The 23,226-nt window shown below is 36.6% G+C and overlaps 2 protein-coding genes across 2 annotated transcripts in view; one reads left to right on the plus strand and one right to left on the minus strand.

The window, feature by feature from the left end:
• Positions 1–23,226, plus strand: part of DOCK2 (dedicator of cytokinesis 2) — a 173,439-nt gene that overhangs the window by 52,795 nt on the left and 97,418 nt on the right. Inside the window, exons 26-27 of the mRNA XM_069869297.1 lie at positions 936–1,084; positions 8,711–8,806. Of these exons, the coding sequence (XP_069725398.1) occupies positions 936–1,084; positions 8,711–8,806 (245 nt within the window). The remainder of the gene's footprint in view (positions 1–935; positions 1,085–8,710; positions 8,807–23,226) is intronic.
• The window catches only part of INSYN2B (inhibitory synaptic factor family member 2B), a 37,938-nt gene continuing 30,260 nt past the window's right edge, over positions 15,549–23,226 (minus strand). Inside the window, exons 3-4 of the mRNA XM_069869298.1 lie at positions 20,094–20,168; positions 15,549–15,870 (exon numbers count right to left, since the gene is read on the minus strand). Coding sequence (XP_069725399.1) covers positions 15,684–15,870; positions 20,094–20,168 — 262 coding nt within the window. The 3' untranslated portion in view covers positions 15,549–15,683. The remainder of the gene's footprint in view (positions 15,871–20,093; positions 20,169–23,226) is intronic.

Consider the following 23,226-nt stretch of genomic DNA (forward strand, 5'->3'; position numbering starts at 1 on the left):
GGATATGACTACAAGGCATGCCAGGGAGTCAAGAGTAGTGTTTCCTAAGGGAGGCAAAAGTGGTGTTAAATCTTTATTACCATTTTGGCTGCACGTATGAGACAGTCAGGAATGAAGCCTGTCTGTGATTTTAGTTGAAGGAGACCCAAATGTCTTTTTTTAATGATGTTATTGAATTAATGACTTAGACTTTGAGTTTCACTTGCCTGGCACACCAGAAATCTTTAGATAGCTTCTGAAGAAGAATAAGGTGAATAGAGGGGTTGAAAAAACTGAACCAAACCCAAAATAGAAAACACAAAGCTGCGTTATCCTTTACAAGAATGAATCTAGCTGGACTTATTAAGGGAGGTGGTACCAGGGTACTTTCCCTCTGAGAACTGTATTGGAATTTGGAGTTGATAAATATATACAACAATGTCTTTTGGCACACCTTGATGACATAAATGCAAGATGCTCGAACTGTATGTTGATGTTTTATGTGTTTAAATTCAGTTTGGGGCATGTTTTATTCTGGCCTCTAGAAAAAAAGCCAGTCAGAACAGTTGTTTTTTCGTGGATTTGAGCATGAAGAAAGAGCATCTTTATTCGGCAATAATATGTCATTTATCAAGCAAAAAGCAACTAGTGCTTAAAATAGCCATCCACACAGAAAAACTTACTTTGGCTGGTTCTTTCCTCGATCACTGTCCTCAAATGAGCACTTCGCTGGTTTTGCTTTCTAAACTCGTGCAATGGTACGTTAATATCATCCTCAAATGTAAGGAGTACTGTTGACTTGCAAAAATCCCAAATAAGTTTATGACTATCCCTGAGGCATGATTGGAAAATCAACCGTTCCGTGTTGGAAGGGGCTGTAGCTGTTGAAGAACATGGTTTATTTGCAGGTAGCATTTGTTTTATGTTTGTTCTTAAGATAATTTGTTTTCTTTCAGAATGCAGAGACATTCTGCTTCCTGTGATTACAAAGGAGCTGAAGGAGTTACTGGAACAGAAGGATGATCAGCAGCTCCAGGTCCAAGAGAAGAAGTACTGTGTTGAATTGCTCAATAGCATCCTGGAGGTTCTGAGCTGTCAAGACCCTGTAAGTATGGATGGTGATGTAGATGGCCCAAGTCTGTAGCAAGCCTGACTTGATTAGATAGTAAATTATTGATGCTGATGAATTTCATTTGAATTTTTAATACAAGTCAGTGGCAAGATGAACTTTTCTCCTATTTTTCATAAACTTAAGTTAAAGGGCAGTTGAGGTATTAAAGGTGACGTACTGAAATCTGTGCTACTTTTTTCTATTTTTCAGTTTTATATTCTTTAAATGCTCAGCTGCTCTAAGTCACCATAGCATCTTGAAAAAAAGTGAGGCTGCTGTGTTTTTTCCTGGCAGAGATTCAGGCACTCTTAGTTTTTTACTGGTAAAGTTCAGTGCAATACATACCAAAATGAATTAGAATATTATGACGACAAGCTCACTATCAACAGTATCGATGACATCAAGCTGAGCAGTGCAGTAGACACTCCTGAAAGGCAGGATGCCGTCCAGAGGGACCTGTACAAGCTCAAGAAGTGGTCTGCTGTGAAGCTTATGAGGGTTCAACAGGCCAAGCGCCACCTGGACTGGAGCAACTTCCAGTGTCAGTACAGGCTAGGAGATGAAAGGATTGAAAGAAGACCTGAGCAGAAGGACTTTAGGGGTTATGGTGGGCAAAAAGCTGGACATGACTCAACAGTGTGCATTTACAGCTAAGAAGGCAGGCTGTAATCTGGACTGCATCAAAAGAATTGTGACCAGCAGGCTGTGGGCGGTGATTCTTTTCCTCTACTCTGCTCTTATGAGACCTTAACTGGGGCACAGCATCCAGCTCTGGAGCCTTGAGCACAGAAAAGACATAGACCTGTTGGAGTGGGTCCAGAGGAGGGCTGCAAAGATGATCAGAGGGCTGGAACACCTCTCATGGGTGGAGAGGCCGAGAGAGTTGGTGTTGTTCAACCTGGAGAAGGGAAGGTGCCAGGAAGACCTTACAGCAGCCTTCCATTAAGAAAAGGGGGCTTATAAGAAATATGAGGACTTGTCAGTAGGGCTTGTTGTGATAGGACAAAGGAGAATGGCTTTAAACAAGGAGAGGGTTGATTCAGACAGGATATAAGGAAGAAATTTTTTATGACCAGGTTGAATTAAGTGCTATGAATTATGAATTTCAAATTTGAATTCCTAAGTGAAATGGTGAAAGGGCAAAGAGCGAAGTTACAAGTTTATAGGTCTATAATGTAAAGTAAACCAATTTGATTTCTGAACTGCTTTTAAGAGTGAAACACAGTTGTAAAGCAAGATTAGTACTTTCTGCATGTGTACCACATAAATTGTTTGTTTTTAAACTTAACAGTTGCTGTCCTCAGTAACAGTAGCTGAGATGTCAAGGACTGGTTAGAGCCTACTGAAGACGTGTGTGTTTGGCTCATGTTTGCTTGAGTGAGAACATAGCTAGAAGCAGAACAGCATGGAGAAGGCAAATTCTTGTCTCTTGGCATGCACATACATAGCTCCTTGCAGTCTGAAGACTTATTTTGTAGATTCTAACTTGTCCATTTGCCAAGAATAGGAATTTCTATCTCTAAAGAAAAGCATCCCTTTTAACCTTTCATTTATATTTTTAGTGTGATGCTGTTGCAGTCTTTTGAGAAGCTCTTAATTTTTTTTTCCTTCAGATGTTCTCCCTTGATATTAGGCACATGCTCAGGTGTGCTGCAAATCAAAAATATTTTTATTGACTGGAATGTTATCTTTAATAATAGGACTTTTTTGTTGGTGATTTTCACTGATCAGTGTGATGTGTATGTTTAAACACAGCTGGAGACTAGAGAGATTATATTCTTCACAGCTTTGGACTTCAGCCTTTGAGCAACTAAATTAAAATAATGTAATTTGTATAGGATGATGTTGTTTAAAAGCATGTCATGATCTCTGTACTTTCACTTCTATTGGAAGTAGCCAGGCAAACCATTTCCATAATGACAAACAAAGGCTTTTTAGGCAACGTGTAACCCTTTATGTCATGGAAATTTCTGGGAATTTAAAAAGCATGCATTTTAAAAAGAAAACAATATAAATATTTGTTTAGAAGAAGCAGCATTTCTTCAATAGCTCCTTTTAAGGAAGGTAACCTGTAAGATGGAGATTCTCTGAGGTGTTTGGATGGCAGTTATCTGCAGATTGTGTTTGCAATAAACACTGAACAACGTCTAATAGAAGGAGAACGGTTCCCTGGAGTAGGTTTAAATCCAGTAGCATATGATGACCCTTCTGAAGGCATCATATTCATGAATATAAGAAACATTGTAGAGTAGCTGGGTCATAAATAAAAGAACGAGATGCTTCTGTTGAGAAAAATAAACACTCAGGCATGCCTTCTGGCAATACAGTTCAGAAATGGTATGGAAGATAAACTGTGTTAAGGTATATGTTATTAAATACGACCGTTGTTTTTTTAACTGCAGCACCAAATGCAAGGTGTCACTAGGAGTTTTCTCTTTCCTTGACACAGAACACGAGTCACAGTTTCTTTTTTTTTTAGCTATGCTAAACACTGGTTCTGCTACTAAAAAATCTGATTTTGAGATGACTTATCTGAAGGAGAAAAAAAGTCAAAAAGGAAGGAACACCTTCAATATAAGCAGTATCTAAGGCATCAGACAGTAATTTGTCTTTAAGAGACAGTGCAGGTTTCTCTTGAGTGCATCATTGATATTAACTTTCCAGCTAAAGTGAAAAGCGTGCTTGAAGGATATGCAGTTTTGACTTGCAGTGGGAAATGCTTTGTGTCCTGTACTCATACAGGCAAATGGAAAAGGTTCACTCATGGCCAGGTTATTGTAATAATAGTATTTACGTTGTCTCCTTCAGAATGCTTTTATTCAATGTGACCTAGATTAAGGGAACTGTTTTGCTTAAGCAAATCATTTCTTGTGCATTTGCACTTGAACCTTCAGATTAATGCCACTTTCTACTCGGCAATTTGCTTTCTACATCAAATGAATTATTTGACCTGCTGGAAGAGAAAACTTCAGGCTGTAGTGATGGACTTAATTTACAATATTAATTTTAAGCTTAACTTCGTCTTGAAGACCCCAACATCTTGTCCATATTTCTTCTGGTTTTACATCCAATAGAGAAAACTTGGTTTCAATAGTTTTTAAAACTTTTTGTAAATGTAACTTCAATATTTTTGCATTGGATTTATTCTGTGAAAATCAGCAGAAGTAGAATATATACAGAGGACAGAAAAGAAGTAGCAGTAGTTGTTCTATGTTTTGTTTGGTCAAAAGTTATGTTGTGAGGTAAAGTTTGAAATTGTTACAGAATTTCAGAAGAATGTATTTTCTTTGTCAAAGAAAAAGATTATATGATGCCACCAGCTCTTCTCTACTGTTTTGCCCTACGCTCTTTGGCATTTGGGAACATATGAATCATCAGATTGTTGTGTTCAAACACTGCTCTTTTCAGCTGCTGTCTAGCTGCTGGGCTCTGCAGGTAGCAGCTACATTGTTAACAACAGTGGTTTATGGTAAGGAGTTTATTTTTATGAACAGACAGCCATTGTTGGGTATCTGGGTGGAATGCTTAAGTTTGATTTTAAATTCCCTCAAGAGAAAACAACATTGTTTTGACTGAATCATATCTAAAATTAGCTTCACTTCTTGAGTCTGAGTGCTTTCAGCATCTGTGAAACACAGTGAAAGCTCAGAAAAGTTGTTGAAAATCATGGTGAAATGTGATTTTTTTCTTCTATTTTAATTGGAAGGATTTCCCTTTACTCCCTTTACAATAACTGTGTGTGCAGTCTGATAGCCCTTCATAAGGTGACTGTCTCTGATCTGTCATAGATCCTGTAGTTTACTGCATTAGGACAAATTTTAATTTGTAGTGCTTACACAATTATGAGTCAAGGTGAACGCTTTCTCTGGGAATCTAAAGTAAAATCTTGGTTGAGACTCTACATCTCAATTCCTGTCATAATCCTCTCCTGTTTGCACACAAAGCCAGTAAGTGGCAGCAGCTGTGGTTAAAGCTGTTGATTTTATTAGCAACAAAACTCTGGAAGCATTTTAGATTTGTACAGAAATTTTGTACAGCATTTACCTAACTTATTCCAGATCTTAAGACTTCAGCAAAAGAGAATTTTGAACAAATTTAGTCAGGGAACTTGCATGTTCTTCTATAGCCAATTACCATAGTTCTTCTGCAGATTTGTTTAAGTCAGAACAATACATAATTATTAACTATGTGATTTAAAACCCCACAACTTTTTCTTCTTTGTGTGTCCTTCTTTTGTGTTTATGCCAGAGGGGGGAACATAAAGTTACAGAACTGGATGCATAAGAGAGTGAGCATACTGGATCTGGCTGGTATAGAGTCCATTTTCTTCACAGCAGCACATATGGTGCTATCCTTTAGATTTGTGAGCCAACCAGCATTGATAACACATCAATGAAAATTCTAGTTATTGCTGAACAGTGCTGGTACAGTTTCAAGGCCTTCTCTGTCTCTCAGTCTGCCCCGTGCCAGGGAATAGGTTAGAGTTGGGCAAGAGCTTGAGAGGGGACACATCTGGGACAGCTGAAACAAATTGACCCAAGAAGTATCTCCAAGTGGATACTCAAGTATTGAAAGAGCCAGTCAGTGAGTCCACGTTTGTCACTGTCCAAATAAATGAGCACTTTATCACATTCTGAAGTGCATGGTTGACTCTGAGACAAAGGAATTACTCCAATCCTGCAGAAGTTTAAGTTCTACATGAAAGCATAACCAAACACTGATCACTATTAACTTGCCACAGGTATTTTTAAAGATTACGTTGTATTTGGTTTGGGTTTTCTGTTAACTATTTTATGTGTGCCATCTATCCCATCAATTAATCTGAAGGAATATGAGTGCTGCGAAAGACCTTCCTGCTCTGACCTGCATACCAAGCATGAGCTCCTTCAGTTTTGTGCCTTGATCACCTAGCAAATCCTATTCAACTGTGAAGACAAGCATATTTTTTTCATGAACATATTCCATTAAATGGAATAATCCAATTCGTGGTTTCCAAAGGAACATTTATATATGGTACATGTTGTTAGGTTAGCTTCTGCAAAGTCTTATGTTTAACCAAATGGATTGCTGCCAAACGGTGTGTTTTCCATGTGTCACTAAAAACATATGTCACCCTTGTGAAGTAAAATACGATCTAAGCAAATGCTTGTTACCCTGGGTTGCCAGACTGTTTTCTGAAGCTAGAAACTGTTAAAATAAAAACTGTCTATAGGCAATGTGTGAAAACACTGCTCGAGTTAAGTGAGCAATGCCAGTATTGAATGCCTAATTGTTTCTTAGATTATCAAGAAGAAAATCTCACTTTCATGAAGAAATGTTTTTAATTCATTTGCTAGCATTTCTCTGAAAATTCAAAGGCTTAGCAGAAAATAACCTTTGCATGCTTGAGCATATATTATATTTTTTCCAGGAAAGATGTGTTATATGCTACTTGTGAATTCAGAACAGAGCTCATCTTTAATAATGGAGTCATGGTTAAATGTTAAAACCATTATTTAATGTTCTGAAATGTTACTAATAATGGTATAGCACATACTGAGATGTGGAAGGAAGTGAAGTTAGATTTTAAGAGAACTTGTCTTTGAATTTTGTGTAAAAGGCAAACTAATGAACAAGTGAATTCATTGTGCCCAAGCAAAGCGCTCTTATGTATAATAGCTTCCAATTTTTGACTGCTCATTTCTTTCATTATTGTAGTAATTGATATTGTAAGAACAGCTATGATGAACGAATATATCTGGAGTTGTAATAGTTGGTCTTGCTTTCTAGCTGTATAGTAAACCACCCCAAAGTGAAAAGGTTGAGAAGATGCTCTAGTGCCAAGGGCTGCTGCTACTCATAATTTCAGTAGCAAGGCTAGGTTTTCTATTTCCACTGGGAGGTCGGTTGTGCCAATACTTTCATTAGGAGGACTAAGATATGCTGCTTTTTCAACAGAGGCCAAAAGATCTTGGTTGTTGCTGACAGAATGAAAAGTGTCATTCTCAATACAACTTTGCCAAAGCCTGAAAAATTTGCTTTGTTGTGTGACAAAGCACTGCTCTTTTACTGCAAGGAAACGTCATTTTATCTTGGAGGTTTTTAAAAGAAAAGGAAAAAAAAATAGATCGAAGAAGGTATCTGGTTAATTATTAAAGTTGATACGGGGAGAGATGCACTGTATGTTATTTTTAATTTTCAGTTAATTCCAGTGCATTTAAAAATGCAAGAAAGCCAATGCAATGTACAGTTCTCATATCAATTTGATTGGCATAAACCTTAAAGCTCATAGTATGCATATTCAGAGTGGAGGAGATGGAAGAGAAAGTGGCTTTGTCAAAGTACTTCAGCAAATGTTTCTTCTGTGCAGCAACTGTCAGGTCTAGTCTTTCTATATATATGGGACTGTACCAGACAAATTTAAATCAAAAAATGAAAATGTCATCCACCAACAAATTGTTCTGACTACATTATCCTTTCATAGGGTATAGTAACTTTGAAAATGCTGTGATAGGCAAGAAGATAATTTAAGCTTCCATGCATCATAGTTGAAGGATGCAATAGGACTAAATGGAAATAGTAAATAAACAGCTAGGTATGAGGAAGGTCTCTATTGCAAGGGATGCTGGCTTGATGCAGGTTAATCACAATGGGAGAAAGGAAGGACACAGTGCTGGATGTCTCAGGAAAAAGTCAGAAGCAGTTTCTCCTGGGGGTGGTATTGCAGCTCAGCCATTTAAATCACTTTAAGACATCACCACAGCTTCTGTGATTCTGGTGTTCTTTCTCTATGGCATTAGAGGTGCCTTGTTTGCTGTATGCTAATATTTCTGTTCTATTAGGAATTTACTTAGAAATTTTCTTTCCTTGATCATTTCATGCTTGTTTCCAAAGTTGTCTAGCCATCAGAGTAAGGTCAGTGAAATTGGTGAACTGCGTTTTTTTGTTTTATAAGTGCTCAGTGTTTTAAAATAAATAATCAAATGTCCTTTTGCAGGCAGCGTGCCAGAGGTGCTTGTCACTTGATGTGAGCTGATGGATATTTGCCACTTGGCTGTAGAGATCGCTCAAAACTGGGTGCAAGCAGGTGGTGGGTCTTTAGTGTGGTCTCAGACAGACAAACTGCCCTGTGCTTTGGCCAAGGAATAGACGGTGGTCTGAGCCCTCACAAAGCTGCCATGTCAAATAAAGAATTTTTTTTCCTTTAAAAACTATATATTTTGTCACTGCGAGCTAAGGATATTATTCAGCTCCAGACTGCCCGAAGGGCCATCGGCAGATGTGGGGAGCTATGATACGATTTGCCTTGGTTATCTGTTACCAGGGTGTTGCTGTTAAGTCATCGGCTGGGTTACTGGGAAAACACAATTCCCTTGACTGAATAATGAGAAGTGACTGTCTGAAAAGGAAAACCAGTTATGGGATAGATAGGCCTAAACCTGGACCATGCCACTTAAAGTATTCTGCTCAAAGTGCTGGAACTAAGGAGCAGCATGAACAAGAAGAGTTAGTGTCATTCTTTCAATAGGGTGATAACATTATAGAACTTGAACTGTCAATGTGGGAATAAAGATTTTTCTTTGTTTTACAAGAGATATGGATTTAATTCTAAAAGCGTTGGTTTTTTTTTTTCATTTACAGGCATCAACTTATCAACATATACAAGAAATAATGGTACAGTTATTACGCACAGTGAACAGAACCGTTATTACAATGGGACGAGATGATCCCTTAATTGTGAGTAATATTTTAATGCATTTTTAATGCTTTGAAAGTAATTTTGTAGTTATCCTGAAAAAATGCAGATTTAGCATTTGTGGAGTCCTTGTTTGTGGATTTAAAATAAAAGGTCTACAGCTTTACCCTTGTTTCATTCAACTGCCTTTTGAAGTGTAGTTGGATACTGCGGAATTTATGCATCCTTTAAAGAAAAGCCCACTAAATCTGAAGTTAATTGCTGTTTGCAAAAGACAGATGTTTTACAAGCATGCATAAAGCATTGAAAAACATTTTAAAACATTGAAAATAGCGTTTCTATTGGTCTAAAGTGAAAGTGTCTGTCTAAAGCTAAACTAACAACCAAAAAGATTTGCTTATATAAATAATTGGTGGATGCTCTGTTTCTCCCAGGTTTTCCACATGCTTTACGTTTTGGTGGGTTACAGTTTCTATGGAACAATTAGCATTCCTGGCTTTCTGGAGTGGGAAGATGATGCTCTGTGTGCACAGGAAAAATATCTGGGGACATGCTGGCATTGAGCACTAGCCTGAGATGTTTGTGGTGATTCCATGGTTTGAGAGTCATAGCCAAGGACAGATTCTGCAATTTATTCTGATTTAAGTACATATCTCATGAGTACTCTTCTTGATTTAGGCTATTTGTGAGAATGCAAGCCAGTTGTGTTCTGTGGGCGTTATGGAACTTGCCCTTCAGGCTGTGCGCTTAGGTGAAGATGTGTATTAATAGTTCGTCTTTAGAGATTTAAGTTATTCTGCAAACTCATGAGCTACATTTATTTGATTGCTTTGGCCACAAGAGGTACATTGCATGTCTTCTAAAATATATTTTATTTCCTTGTTCATTTCTGTTGGAAACCCAGAAGAACAGTTTTAGGTCATTACCAGTCAGAGCATGTGTCTCCTAATGATTAGCCTCCTGCTAACTGAGTTGTTCAGAGGAGCTGTTTGCCACTGGTTGCTTCAAACTCTGTGGTGGTGGATCTGCACGTTATACAAATCATATCGTTAACTGTTACCCTCCTGTTTGTAACCTTCTGGCTCGGGTGCATGCTCATAACAGCAAGAGTTTTTGAATGGAGACCCAGTGAACCTTCCCATTCTCTACAGTGTTTTAAAATGTCTGTATTTGCCAAGAAAGCATTGGGTGCGTGTCACGGCTGATGTAATCAGTCTGTTAAGGAGTAATTCTGGATACTGTAAACAGTAAATGAGGAAGCAAAATGAAACTGTAGTAATCCTGCAAAAAAGATTTTTATCATTAGGAAACATTAGGAAACCATTATGAAATAAGCTGGCCACAGTCAATTGAAATGGCTTGGAAAATGCTTGGTTTTATTTTTTGTTTTTGTTTTTTTCCCCAATATCTACTTAATTTTTTTAGCTGTGTTTATCGAAGATGATCAAATCTAGTGTGAATTTTAAAATGCAGATGTCTGAAGGCTGATAATGCTCCTAAGCACCTATGCCAAAGTGTATATTGAGTGTGTTAGTGGTTTTCCAAAGCAGAATTCCAAGTACAAATTTTTCTGGAGCTGAGGCAAGATCTCTCAGCAGAGTTGTCTCTTAGGTGTGACATGTGAAGAGGTTGTGATGAAGAAAACATTCTTTTGGTTTAAATAAGCTCATTTCATGCTCTGTGTGGTACCTTTAGCTCACCCAGGTCGAACTTGTTGAAAGCCTGATTGCTTAATCTCTGAAATACGAAGCAGGTAGTCAGGAATTATGGCCTTCTGCAGAATGATTTGGTGAGCTCAGGTTGCTAGAAGTGTGGTGAACTCTGCAAGTACAGGTGGGGCATACGGAATAGCTGCAGTTAGGCTGTTACTGATGTTACATGGATATGAGTGACAACTCAGTTGGACTAGATCTGTCATTTACTTTCAGGAGAACAGAAGGCTACTCTTCAAGAGTACTGGATTTTATTTACCTGGTTTTTGGGGTAGTTTTTTTTTGTTTTTTTCTCTTTTGCAGGGATAAGCAGGTTAATTTCCATAGTCAGGTGTCCTTTTCAATATCTTCTATAATAGCTCATTGATAGACAAGGAGTTAAAGGATATTTGGTTTGAAGTTACCTTTATCTTTTCTTGGTATGATGCCAGTTGAATCTGAGGGAAGATGCTGCCTTGTGCTCAGCTGGTACCACCATGCTGTGAGCTTTGTTCAGTAATTACAGGAAAGAGTCGGGCTAAGAAGGACGTAATCCCTTCAGGAGAAAGTGTGGTTGATGGCGAAGTAATTTGAGACTCTGCAGCTACTGCAGAGAAGAGTTACTTAAATGCCACCCTTGCCTTCACTGTGCTGTTTGGCAGTTGAAGGCCTGGTTTTACTATTAAAAAATAGTTAAAAACCTTGACTGTAGTTGTAGAGGTGCTTCTAAACTTGTAATAAAGAGGGACGAATTTATTGTCTGAAATTTGGCTGTTCAAGCTTTAATACTTTATGAAATTTAGACTTTAATTGAAGGGCTCTGTGGTGCAGTGAAGTCCTACTACAGTAATTATAGAAGGAAACTTTATAGAAAAACGTGGAATACAGAGTACTTACTTCAGGATTGGTGAGGTAAACAAGAATATCATAATCCATCATATACATTTTAAATCTTTCCTTTGGTACTCCCCAACATCATTTTGTTCACAATATCAGTTTAGCATGAAGAAAAGAGTATAGTTATGTTACAGAGAAAAGATTTCAGACAGTATTTATATAAGATATTGTACAAATAAAGACTTTGAAAAGAGAACAGTGTGCTGTGTTAACCAAAGCTACTCTAGATCACATACTTCTGTAAAAGAAATAATAATACTGTTCAGGGAAATAATGACCAGAGGAACCATTCTGCAGAGCTGCCATGGTTGGAGAATATGATCTATTCTAATGTGCACATGATCTAGCTAGAAATTACAGCTTTTTTATTCAGTACTCAAGTGGAAATTCTTTCTCTATCCAGAAAAGCTGCACAATGATTCCATGAAAACTATTTATTCATTTGTGATTCTTTTTCTTTTTCCAAAGAGCAATTGTTCACTTCCTTTGGAATCTAAATTTGGAATATACTTTGTTATTAAGTCCTGAAACATCATATTTAAAGAACTTAGAAAGTTAGAAATCATAAATTAGATGATCCATTTCATTAGGAAGATGTTTTTTGTCTAAGCTAGCATAATTACTAAGCATTGTGGCTTTTTGGAGAGAGTTATGGGGCACTGTAACAGCCCTACCTGAACTGCTGTTACGTCTCTGAGAGAAATCAGCATTTTATTCATACATTCTGTTTTTTCAAGAAGGTTAGGTTGACTCCATAAAAAAGCAATTTTAATATAGTCATTGTGGAAGATGCCATGTTCTGTGCCATGTTTTATAAATAGCATATTGTAGTTGTCAATTAAATGTCTTTCAGAGAAGGCTACCACGTTTTGTGTGCAAGTGCTGTTAAGTAGCTGTGATTTTATGGAGTTATGCTGTTGATTTGTGGATTTTGTAGGTTTTCTAAATTTTATTGAAGAGCACGTTTGTATGTATTTTTAACATTTGTTTCATTCTCTGGGAGCTGGTTTTAGGCACTACACCATAATTTTCTAAATCAGAGAAATATTTATAGCCAGTACTATTATCTTCTAAACTAACTTCTATTGCATTTCTAATCTTGACATCATAAATTGCAAAGTGTATGTCTGTTATTTCTTTATTGTTTTCAGCATGAATTAAAAAATAATTACCAAAATACTTTAAAACATTAAACAATAAAACTAAAACCAGTGCTTACATATTACGTTTTCACATAGTTTAGAGTCTCCAGTTGTTCTCCTGTCTGTGTTTCAGATAAGCCTTTCATATGAATCTGAAATAATATGTTTTAGAACTTGCCTGGCTGTGCTGCTACTGCTGACTCAAAAAGAAAATAATCTCTTTTGTTTAACTGAAGTCTTGAGGCAAAGAACTCAAGGAGCAACCTTTCTGAAGGACAGTGCTTTAGCAGCACTATAATGTCATATTTTTTCAAGGATAATAGATGTCTTGAAGGGGGTGAATCAGAAAACGCTGAACGGGGTCAGTTTAGTGACAAGTGAATATTCTTAACATGTAGCACTGGGAGCTGAGAGTTGACTGGCCTAGATACCTCAAATGTTTCCCTACTGCTGCGTGTTCATAGGTTGAAAAGCAAATTTCATATTTGTCTATGGATAATCCATACTTTAGTGAATGAGAGAGAATTGAAAAACAACCAATTGAGGAATATGGAAAACAAAAGCTGGGAGATTAAGGATTAAAAATTGTCTGCGGTTCTGAATTACAGCAGGGTCAGATACTAAAATGAAAAACCTGTAACCATTTAAATCAGTATTCTTCAGTTTTTCAGAAGTGTAGATGTTTGTTCAGGCCATAAGAAAGACTTAGGGCCTTACTTAAAACTGTCAGTGGTTGGACTTCCTTAAACCTAACAGAGTGTTTCTGTTCTTGCATAGTTTTACTGAGCTCAGGAATTGACTGGTGACATGTGGTGAACACTGTGGGTTGGATAATCTCGATTCTTTGAAAATATTGAAGGCATCGTATTTATTATATATGCAAACTCAAAATGAGACAGCTTAAACTGAGCTTTTTTGTGTGCTTATTCGCAAAATATTACTTCCATATAATAAAAAATTTTTGAAAATTGGTTCACTACATTAAGTTAATTACTGGTTTTGCTAGTGTTATGCCTGTTGGTATTGCTTATTGTTACACCTTTACCACTGAGGATAATAATCTTAATGTTATTTTAATACAGAAGAAACATTTACACACTACTAAATCCTTCACTATCAATTATAGATAGTAATGCAAAATAGGAATGTTGTTGGCACACCAGCATAAGCAGGATATGTATTTCAATGTAATAGGATGACATGTTCCTGATGTAGCAATTTAATTCTGACCTGTTATAACCACAAATTATTACTGAAGAGCTTTTCTGTCTCGCTAAAGGCATCCTTTTTGCTAGAAAAAAGTCACATAAGGCTTTTCCTCCAGAAACCTTTTAAGGTAATAATTTTGTGCCATTCATTTTGGTACTGACTGATCTTAACATGGGAATGGTTTTTTTGAAACTCTCAGTCCTCTAGGACTTAGACAAATGAATCCATGTCACATAGTGTACTGTCTTCTAAATGACGAACAGCTTTATCAAAAAACTTAATTCTCCCAGACAAAATTGTTCTGTGCAAAATTGTTTTTAATGTGCTTTCAAATGTGTAATTAACTCTAAGAATTCAAAGAACAGAGAAATGTACAAAAAGTGGACAGACATTTTAAACTAACATTGCACAATTAATACAATATGGTTTAGAAAAATAGGATGCCGGGATTGACCTATTGAATACCCTGGCACCATTTGAACTAGTTAAACAGAGTCACTTCTAAGAAAAGGTTTGCAGTACATTCCACTAAACATAAAATATATTTTTCAGGCTTTACTGTGTGCCCTTTGAACTTGCTTCAGAAAACCTTTTCTCCTCTGCCCCTGTATGAAGGGCTGACCTTGTTTTCATGATCAAAACAATATCACCAACCCTAAATTAAGTTACATTGGCATATTCTGGGATAGCTGGTAGCTCAGCTATTTTTTAAAAAACGTAATAGCTGTCTTGACATCTGATAAAAACTTTTCAGCATATTTTTTTTGGTATTATACAGGCAAGTTCATTAAATATTATTTTTATGATCATTTTTGTATCATGTGTCTACCTGTTTATAACTTAAGTCCCCAACTCCCCATCTTGGCATATTTTGGTGTAGTGATATGGGTCTTAAATGGACAAATCGGTCATGTGGTTTAGCAAGACAGTAGTCCAAGTGGTAATTCCCCTTTATTCAACAACCGCATGATGACACCGGAGGTGTTATGTCCAGTTTTAGGCTTCCAGGTAGATCAAAGACATCAATGTACTAGAGGGAGACCACCAGGAGGGCAGTGGGCTGCAGCATGTAACACGTGAAGAGAGGGAGTGAAAACTGGGTTTGTTCAGTTTCTAAGTGAAGGCTAAGGAGGGGGATGTTGTTATCTGTCTAATTCTTCTTGAGGGTGTGTTTGGATAGGGCAAGTTGTAACAGACACTAGTTACAAGACAGGAAATTCAGATTAGATGTTAGGAAAAAAAAGGAACAGCTCGCCCCAAGGAGATATGGATTCTTGTCTTTGGACATATTCAAATCTCAAATTTATTTAACTGGACCTTGCTTTAGTAGGGAGGTAAGACTAGAATTACCAAGATATTATCTTGTTTTATGATTCTGTGATTCTTAGAAGAGAGGTCTGTTAAATGACTGAAACTTCTAAATGGTTGCTTTCTAAATTGAATCATTGAGAGTACAGAGCGAACCCTAACCTGAAATTCTTTTTTGTTGTTAAATATTAGGTAACAGCAGCAAAAAGATTTGTTTAGATGATATAGATTCTCCTGAATTTTTTTCTTGATTATATGATTTGTTTTAAGATCAATGAATATTTCCCTTTAGTCCATGCTGCATATAAATAGGAAACGAAGACTGTGTGACACCCATAGCTTTGTGTACCGTAGTTTTTTTAAAGCAGAGGTTGAAACCTTGTTATTTTTCGAAAGTTGAAAAAAAAGTCTTTACAAAGCATATGAAAGCATCCTTGGAAAAAAAAGAGTAAGCTTCCTTTTGAAAGAAATAACTTCTTTTTGATAATAATATCTTCATGCGTATTTATTCAGTGAGATCTTTAAGTAAATTCAATTCTTCTGATTTTTCTTAAGCTCTAATTAAACACTCTTTAGCTTTGCAGTATTGTAATAGCTCATTTTCAGGTGTGTGCTCTGAAAACTCTTCCTGTTCTGGTGTCTTTTGAAATTTAAAAAGATCCATAAGGAAGTCAAATCCACCAGAAGCATTTCCTTTTCATCTTTTTTGTTTTTCTTCTTAACTCCTTTTTCTCTGGATCTGGATGATCGGTTTGTAGCTTCTGAGGTGAAGCTGGTGCTGGATTTTCCTCTGCCTGATCCAGTGCTTTCAAAATCTGATGAAATCTTCCTTCTTGTTGTCTGAAGTCATATTCTACACTATGGAAAAATGAAGAGATTTAAGCTATAAGTGAGAAATCCCCTCTTTGAAAAAAAACATATGGCAAGGATGCTTACCTTACTAGAATAATACAGCATGATTCATTATTACAGCCTGATTAAAACACAAGGGTGTATAGGATGCTGCTTTGAAAATAAGTTAATCTCAAACTTTTCAAAGGGAAATGTCTTTCTTTAAGAACTCCAGCACTGTACACATAACAACAAGACAAAAATTAAAGGACAGAAAATGTACTAGGTTGATCTTTCAATGCATTTTATTCAATGGCTGGATTTTGATACTGTAATCTGATTTGGTTATATGCTTGGCATGAATTCAAAGCTCTCGCATGCTTAACTTTGTTAAATGTGAATGTCCCCTGCTAGGAGCCCTGCTAGGACCAAAAATATATGAGCTTAAGCCAATATATAAGTCCTTGAGATAAGTAGTATTGGTTAACTGGGAAGTAGAACGTAGCTAATTTTCTCCGTTAAACCCCATAATTATCATGGATGTCAAATGAAAGCCGGTATGTTAATTGGATAAGAGCAGATATATGCACAAAAATAAACATATGGTTCAAAAGAATCAATGTGGACACTGATTAAAGACTCTGATGTGCCCAGTACAGATAAAATAAAACAAAGTAAAAGAAATTAATTAAAAGGATGCATTGTTGAATGTGGTTGTTCTTTATTTCAACGAGCATTTTGGGGCAGGAGAGTGGGAGTTATAGCAGCAACATCTTCTGTGGAGATTTTAGCAGGCAGAGAGGAGAGTAGAGAGGAGATAGTTGCTTTTTCCACAATATAAGCTCTTTTGGAGAAAAAAGTCCTGATCAGGGTTTTTGGGATGCTGTGTCAATGCCCTAAACCTGGTTTAGGCACTGTGTAGGAGAAATCTATAGAATTAGTAAACATGCCTGTCTTTAAACATTATTAAGTATGTATACAGAAATCCATACGCATTGTTGAATAATATTATAAAATTAACTAGAAGGTTTTTTTCCCCTATAATGAGGATATTTTGGGGTTTTCTTAATGAAATATAATAACTCAGCTGGCAAAAAGAAAGAAATAAGATTATTCTAATTTAGAAGAACTGGAGAGTGATCCCTGGATATGGAGTAATACATAATAAATATAGAAGAAGCAGAAGAAAGTGATATAAATGAAAAATTTGATCGTGCCTCTTCAGTTTTATTGGCTTATTGCTGAAACTGCAACTTAATACGTTTCAGTAGTCATAGATCATGAGTGCTGGAGAACAAGATGTTCAGTTTATAGCATATTTAAGGAGAGCATCTGCTGATGTTCCTTTTTTTCTTCCCTTCTTCCAATTTCTAAGTTAATGTTGGACAAATCATCTCCAGCAGCCAGAGGTCAATTCAGTCTTCATTTAGTACTGTTCATTACACATCAGGATAACTTTTTTTTTCAGTTGCTACTTGCATTTTTTTCATTATAATGGAAACATTTGTCTTGCAGGATCTAGATTAGAACCCCAACATGGGTCTCATAACCCTGCTGGATTGTTAAAACTAAACTTAAAGCTGCTGTATACCTGGTCGCTCTTAGACTGAAAAGCTCTTTATTATTTTACCGATCGCTGTAACCCTCACTTGGATTGATATGAGATCAGTATATAGCTGGAGTCAGGAGCAGCTTAAAAGGTGGGTGATATAGATGGTTCAGTGCCTGTAAGCCAACATTCTGCTTGTACACATCGGTGTTCGAATCACTGGTGAGTTAGGTTCTTTAAAAGTGGGAAAACGTGGAACAAGAGCAAATGCTTTTTCTATAAGTAATGGCAATAGTGATGCTGTGTTAGTGGAAGACTTGCTTGCGTGGATCTTTAAGCTACATAAAACACAGTAATTCCATGATTTTGTCTAGAGCAACAGCTGCTAACAATTCTTTATGGATTTTGTCTAATGAATGTCATGAACTTCAAATATTAGTTACTCAAAATCTTTTTATCATAACCACATCTCATGGAACGTCTCCGTAAAGTGAAATCTATCATGTTTCCTTGCTTTGTCCTGGTTTGTCTCCTAAAACTAGAAATTCTTTAAGAGAAGCTGTTTTCTCTTCTATGTATTGTACTCATTGCACTGTAAGCCTCCAGGCACCATTATCATTATAAACTACCTAGTAAATCGAACAGACACATCCGTGTTTTGTTATTTCTTTCATTCTTTCCTTCAGATACTCATGCTTGTTGCTCAGGATCTTTCCTGTAGTGCAACTGTACAAACTAAAAATACAGGGTTAGCATCATAGTTTATTCTTCTCAAAAGAGAAAGCATCCTGTGTTAAGGGTAGTTTGTACATGAATTCTAGAGTGACCTCTGTTCTTTATAGGCCAATAAAAATGCATAAGGATTTTGTTCAGACAGTGACCAAGTAAAGGAACCCTGTGTTGTCCTGGATCTTCCTGTTTTATTTAGATTCAGTCTGTGCTCTTGGGTAAGTCAGAGGACTTCCTGGAGTATCTAGTGGCCTGTGGAGAAGACTAATGGCTTTGTCTCAGAGAAGTTGTGGTGTTTAACTTCTGATGCATCAATTTGAGGTGTCCTTATCCTGTTGCTTATGACATCATTAATCGACCGAATTTTATGTTGAACACTAGGTTCCAATGTGGTGTCCAACCCTGACTTTCCCTAACAATCTTATTAATCTCTTGAATAAATTTGGTTCATGTAGAAAATGCAGTGTGAAAAATGCTTCCACGTGGATAGTCTATTCATTATATTTGTAAAAAAAAATCAAGTCATTGTGCTTAAAAACTGACCAAGCTAATGGTCTGCCATATTTCATCTTAAAAGGGAAGTTTTCCTGTCTTTAGTTTTTGTTACTGTAAACGTGTTTCAATATCTAAGACTTCTATAATACTACTACGTATGACCATCTTTGAAAGGATACAAAATATTTAGGAGATGTTTCAAATTAACTTCTTAAGTTTACTATGTAATATCTAACCTGAATACTTGATCTCCACATGTGACTGGCAAGTTCATCTACCGCTGAGCTTTTTGGAAAAAATAAACCTTAAACTGTACGACGCACCAGAAAGGTGATAAATACAGCTAATGATATAAGCATGAAGTTTAAAGGTTAGCTCATCAGCCGCAAAGCCCTGTAAGTGAAGTGTCCCTCACACAAAAGGAATGCAAAAAGGCAGGATTAAAATAGCAGTATTATAATTTCTCTACTAACTTTTGTTTGAGTACATACGCTCTGCGTCTCCAGATGTGGCCTGTGTGTGCATTTTGACCATTCACTCACCTTCCTCTTCACTCCCCAAGGTCTGCAGTGTATGGCAGTACTGGGAAGGATCTGAAATGATCAACTGTGAGCTCTAGCTCTAATTATGCTGCACTTGTACAAGATGTCGCATAATATTCAATGAAGAGCTCAATGAATCTTGTAGAATCAGATAACTGAAGATGTGTGTTTTCTGCCTCATGACTGAGATTGCAGAGATTAGGTAATGTGTTTGTAAATTGGTGGAAGCCCTATAAAGTCTCTTGCTGATTCTATGAGCTTCATGTGCAGTATAACCTAGACTTTGTACCTGCTAGCTTTGTGGTTAACAGCTGACAAGCTCAAGTCTCTTACAATGGATTTGCATAGACATGGCATTTGAATCACACAGGGCTTCCAGAACATAGTGCTAAAAAGTTTTTTGGTCATAAGAGTTTAACCTAAATTGCAGTTAAAATTTGGAGTAAGTTACCCTCAGATTGCGCTCTCTTACAATAATAACAAATAAACACCTACTGAAGTGCGAAGTATGGGAGTTCTGTTTTGATTCTGCACATAAACATGAACTGTAGCTACAGCTTACTGGCACTTGGAGAATTGAATATTTATCTTTTCCAAGATCTAAATTTATTACTGAAATCCTAGCTTTAAAAATGTAACACACAAAGGGAATTCCATCACCAGAAATGGCATCAGAGTTTTTCAGAGCATGCTAGTAATAATAATATTATGAAGCATTAGTGGGAAGTCTTTGAATTCTCAGAAGTACAGCGGCTCTTTCAGATAATGCCAGCATTCATCACTTTGTACTTGGGAAAACAAACATGTACTGTTTCTTTTCTTGTCAAAAGCTGGATGAATAATAATTGACACCTCTTACAGCTGTAAGCAAAGCATTGTATCGCGCATTTGAGAGAGATACAGACAGTACGAAACTGTGTGAAGGACTGAGGTACCTGTAAATGATACATGCGGTGTTCTGGCAGGTGCTGCAGTTGTTGAGGTCTTGACCAGTGTGATAGAAGTTGCGCCTGTAATACACAGCAGTTCACGTAAAGTGTTTATATAGATGCATTAAAAGATCTCTGAATCTTTCAGGGATAAAAGTAATCCTGTTCACCACTTCTATTATCCTTACCAAAGTTTCTAGTGTCAAATTCTGAATTATAAGTTTGCTTTAGAAAACACAAACTCTATGCTGATTTATGTTTTTGTCTTGCATCTCTCCACCTCATGCTGGTAGTGTTCTGGTTGATGTTTTTTGTGTCAACACTTGCTATGAAAACACTTAGGTGTGTGCCTACTTATAATACCACTTAAAGTATTAGGATATCCGTATTTCTGGTAAATCAATCTGACCTCTACCCTAATGCTTTTTCCATCTTTTCCCTTTATGTGTTTTGTCGCTTGAGGAGAATCAAATCAGATTATTACTGCTGATAGTGTGCAGCTTTGGAGTGTTGAGAAAACACAGAAAGTGGCTTTCATACTTTAACAGCAACTAGAGCTAGATTATTTTTATGATGGAAAGATTTGTATTAGAAACACTTTGAGATCGATGGCTCATTGCATCTGAAGGATGCATAACATTTATTTAATGAATTTTATTTGAATTAGCAGATCAGTTGGTACAAAAATAATTTTCTAATTGCTTTTGGGATTAAAGCAGAGATTCCTCACATGCATCATTGTTCTACCTCCACAAGCACTTGGAATATTAAGTTTTACTGTTAGATCTGATTCTAGCAAGAAGGATTGAAGCTAATCATTTAACCACCGTTTGAAACTGTAAAATGTTTTTTTCTCAGACTGTGTGGTAAGCGAACAGAAGTTAACTTGTAAATATTGCTGAATAATCTGACTGAGTTTTACTGCAAGTGACTTTCCGTAATGGTCAGATTTGTAAACATAGTTGAAGCTTGTCCACTCTTTTGTACGTAACTCCCTGCAGGGAAGGAGGAGTATTTTTTTCTGTAACTTCCTAGAGAATCATAGTTGAATGGTAGTTGTGCTAAATATACAATAGACAAGTGATTGCTTAAGCTTGACACATACTTGGATTTCTCTCCCCACCTCCCTTTGGATTTTGCTTCCAAATCGCACTTTTGGGGTTTGGTGTTCTATGAGTGTTTTTGCTGTTTAGTTGTCAGTATGTCTATGTGGATTTTGTCTGTTGTGTCTAGGATTTACAAAGCTGGTGCTAGAAAATTGAATGAGCTTTTTGGATAGAGAAAAATGACTAAGAAACACCCTCTGAGAGAGGACTGTTGGAGCTAAATTGTATGGGAAAAATGTTACATGGAGTAAAATTTTATGTGGGCTCAGTGGGCACTAACAGCAGTATTTTAATGCTAACAGGCAGATGGACATAGGTGGTTAACGTTTCCAGATAAAAAAGGTATCATGTACAGTGTAAAATTACTTGTTAACTTGATTTATCTTATTTTGATTTATCATATTTTGGTTTGTGGAATGAGTGTAAATTCATATTTGGAATGCAAGCTGGTGAATTATTTATCAGAAATGCAAGAAGGTAATTTCAATTCCTCAATAAAATACTCTGAGGATGAAAGTATTCTTATTCTTCCAAATACATTTCTTCGTATTAATAAAGTGTGAGGAAACTGGGGCATATGAAGTCGTAGCTTCAAGTAGTTATATCCTGACTGTTTTTGCACAGCCAAACTTTTTCTGTCTATGTGGGAACAAGTGCAAAGACCTGGTGCTGAACCATGTGAGCAAATGACTGTTGTGTTCTGTGCTATTTTTGTGCCATTGAACCTACACAGAAATCTCAATGCTTTCACCTTCCCATGATGTTTTTTTTTTCTGGAAATGTGAAAAATTATTTGATTTATTCCTTAATTGTAGTCAGTAAATACTATTGATACACAATCTGTTATAAAATTAAGGATGCTGGTTTGTGTACAAACCAGTTACACATAAATGCTTATTTTAGATGTCTGAGCTAGCTATGCTAAGTATAGAAGTAAAAGTATGGTAACATAGGCTTTCTGTTGGTTTATCTTTAAAAAAACAAGTTAAATGGAACCTTTATTCTCCAGATGCTTTGAAAGATTTGTTTGTGGGTTTTGCGAACAGAAAGACTATTTGATAAATATACTATAGTATCATAAACCAGAACTTTAAAATGTATCCTAGTTGCATTTACTGTAAGTAACAACTCTTGTTAATGGTTTGGATAGAGTTATTAAAATATACTAAAGCCTGTTTTAAGCATAGAATTATTGAAACTTCCATTTCAACCTTGTCCTAAACAGGTGTCCAGTCTTTAGGTGTTAGTTACACTTACAATTTTATTTATAATGTGCAAGGATGTTGCTTAAATAATTAGATAAATAATGCTTGCATCCTTGGCAAATAGTCACTGAGAGCACGCTAAAGGTCATGTGTTCTTACAATAGTGCAGAAATAAGTTGCTGTAAAAGCTGAGATTCCTAGGTAAGCTCTTGCTAACCATCTTCACATGCTCTATATTCATAGTTTCAGTCCTTTTTAAGCTCCTGCTTTCACCTGCCACAAAAGATTCTTGACATATTGAAGCTCTTAAGTTTACCTAGCATCTTGGCTTCTCCTGTTCTTAAGGCATTCCCTTTCAGCACGTGTGCTGTTCGTGATATCATGAAATGCAGCTAGCAATGTTGTCCTCAAATGTCTGTGGATGTTGCGCTTTAGCCACTGACATTTCTCCTTCCCTATGAAGGCAGTAATAATTTTTTGCACAGTTTGGTACAAACTGCTTCAGCAGTATTACTGATTTGACATTAAATGCATCTCTGACCTTGCTGGTAAGAGATAGTTGTCTTGCCATAGGTGTCTATAACAATCCGCTAGTACATCAGACTGCGGGGTTTTGTTGCTCTGCTGCATACAGATCTTACCTGGATGGCAACTGCTGACTCTCAGGTGTCAGTGGCTTTGTATCTGACACCATAAATTTAAACAAAAAAGGAAGTTAATAAACTATGTCTCACACTGCGTTTAGTAACGGCCCTGCCAGCTAAAGGCTAACTATAAAAAGACTTATTTCTCTGCAGAAGTCCAAATACCAGAAAAAGGGCATAAGAT

The sequence above is a fragment of the Phaenicophaeus curvirostris genome, chromosome 15 (assembly GCF_032191515.1).
Source record: "Phaenicophaeus curvirostris isolate KB17595 chromosome 15, BPBGC_Pcur_1.0, whole genome shotgun sequence".
In the NCBI taxonomy this organism is placed as follows: Eukaryota; Metazoa; Chordata; class Aves; order Cuculiformes; family Cuculidae; genus Phaenicophaeus; species Phaenicophaeus curvirostris.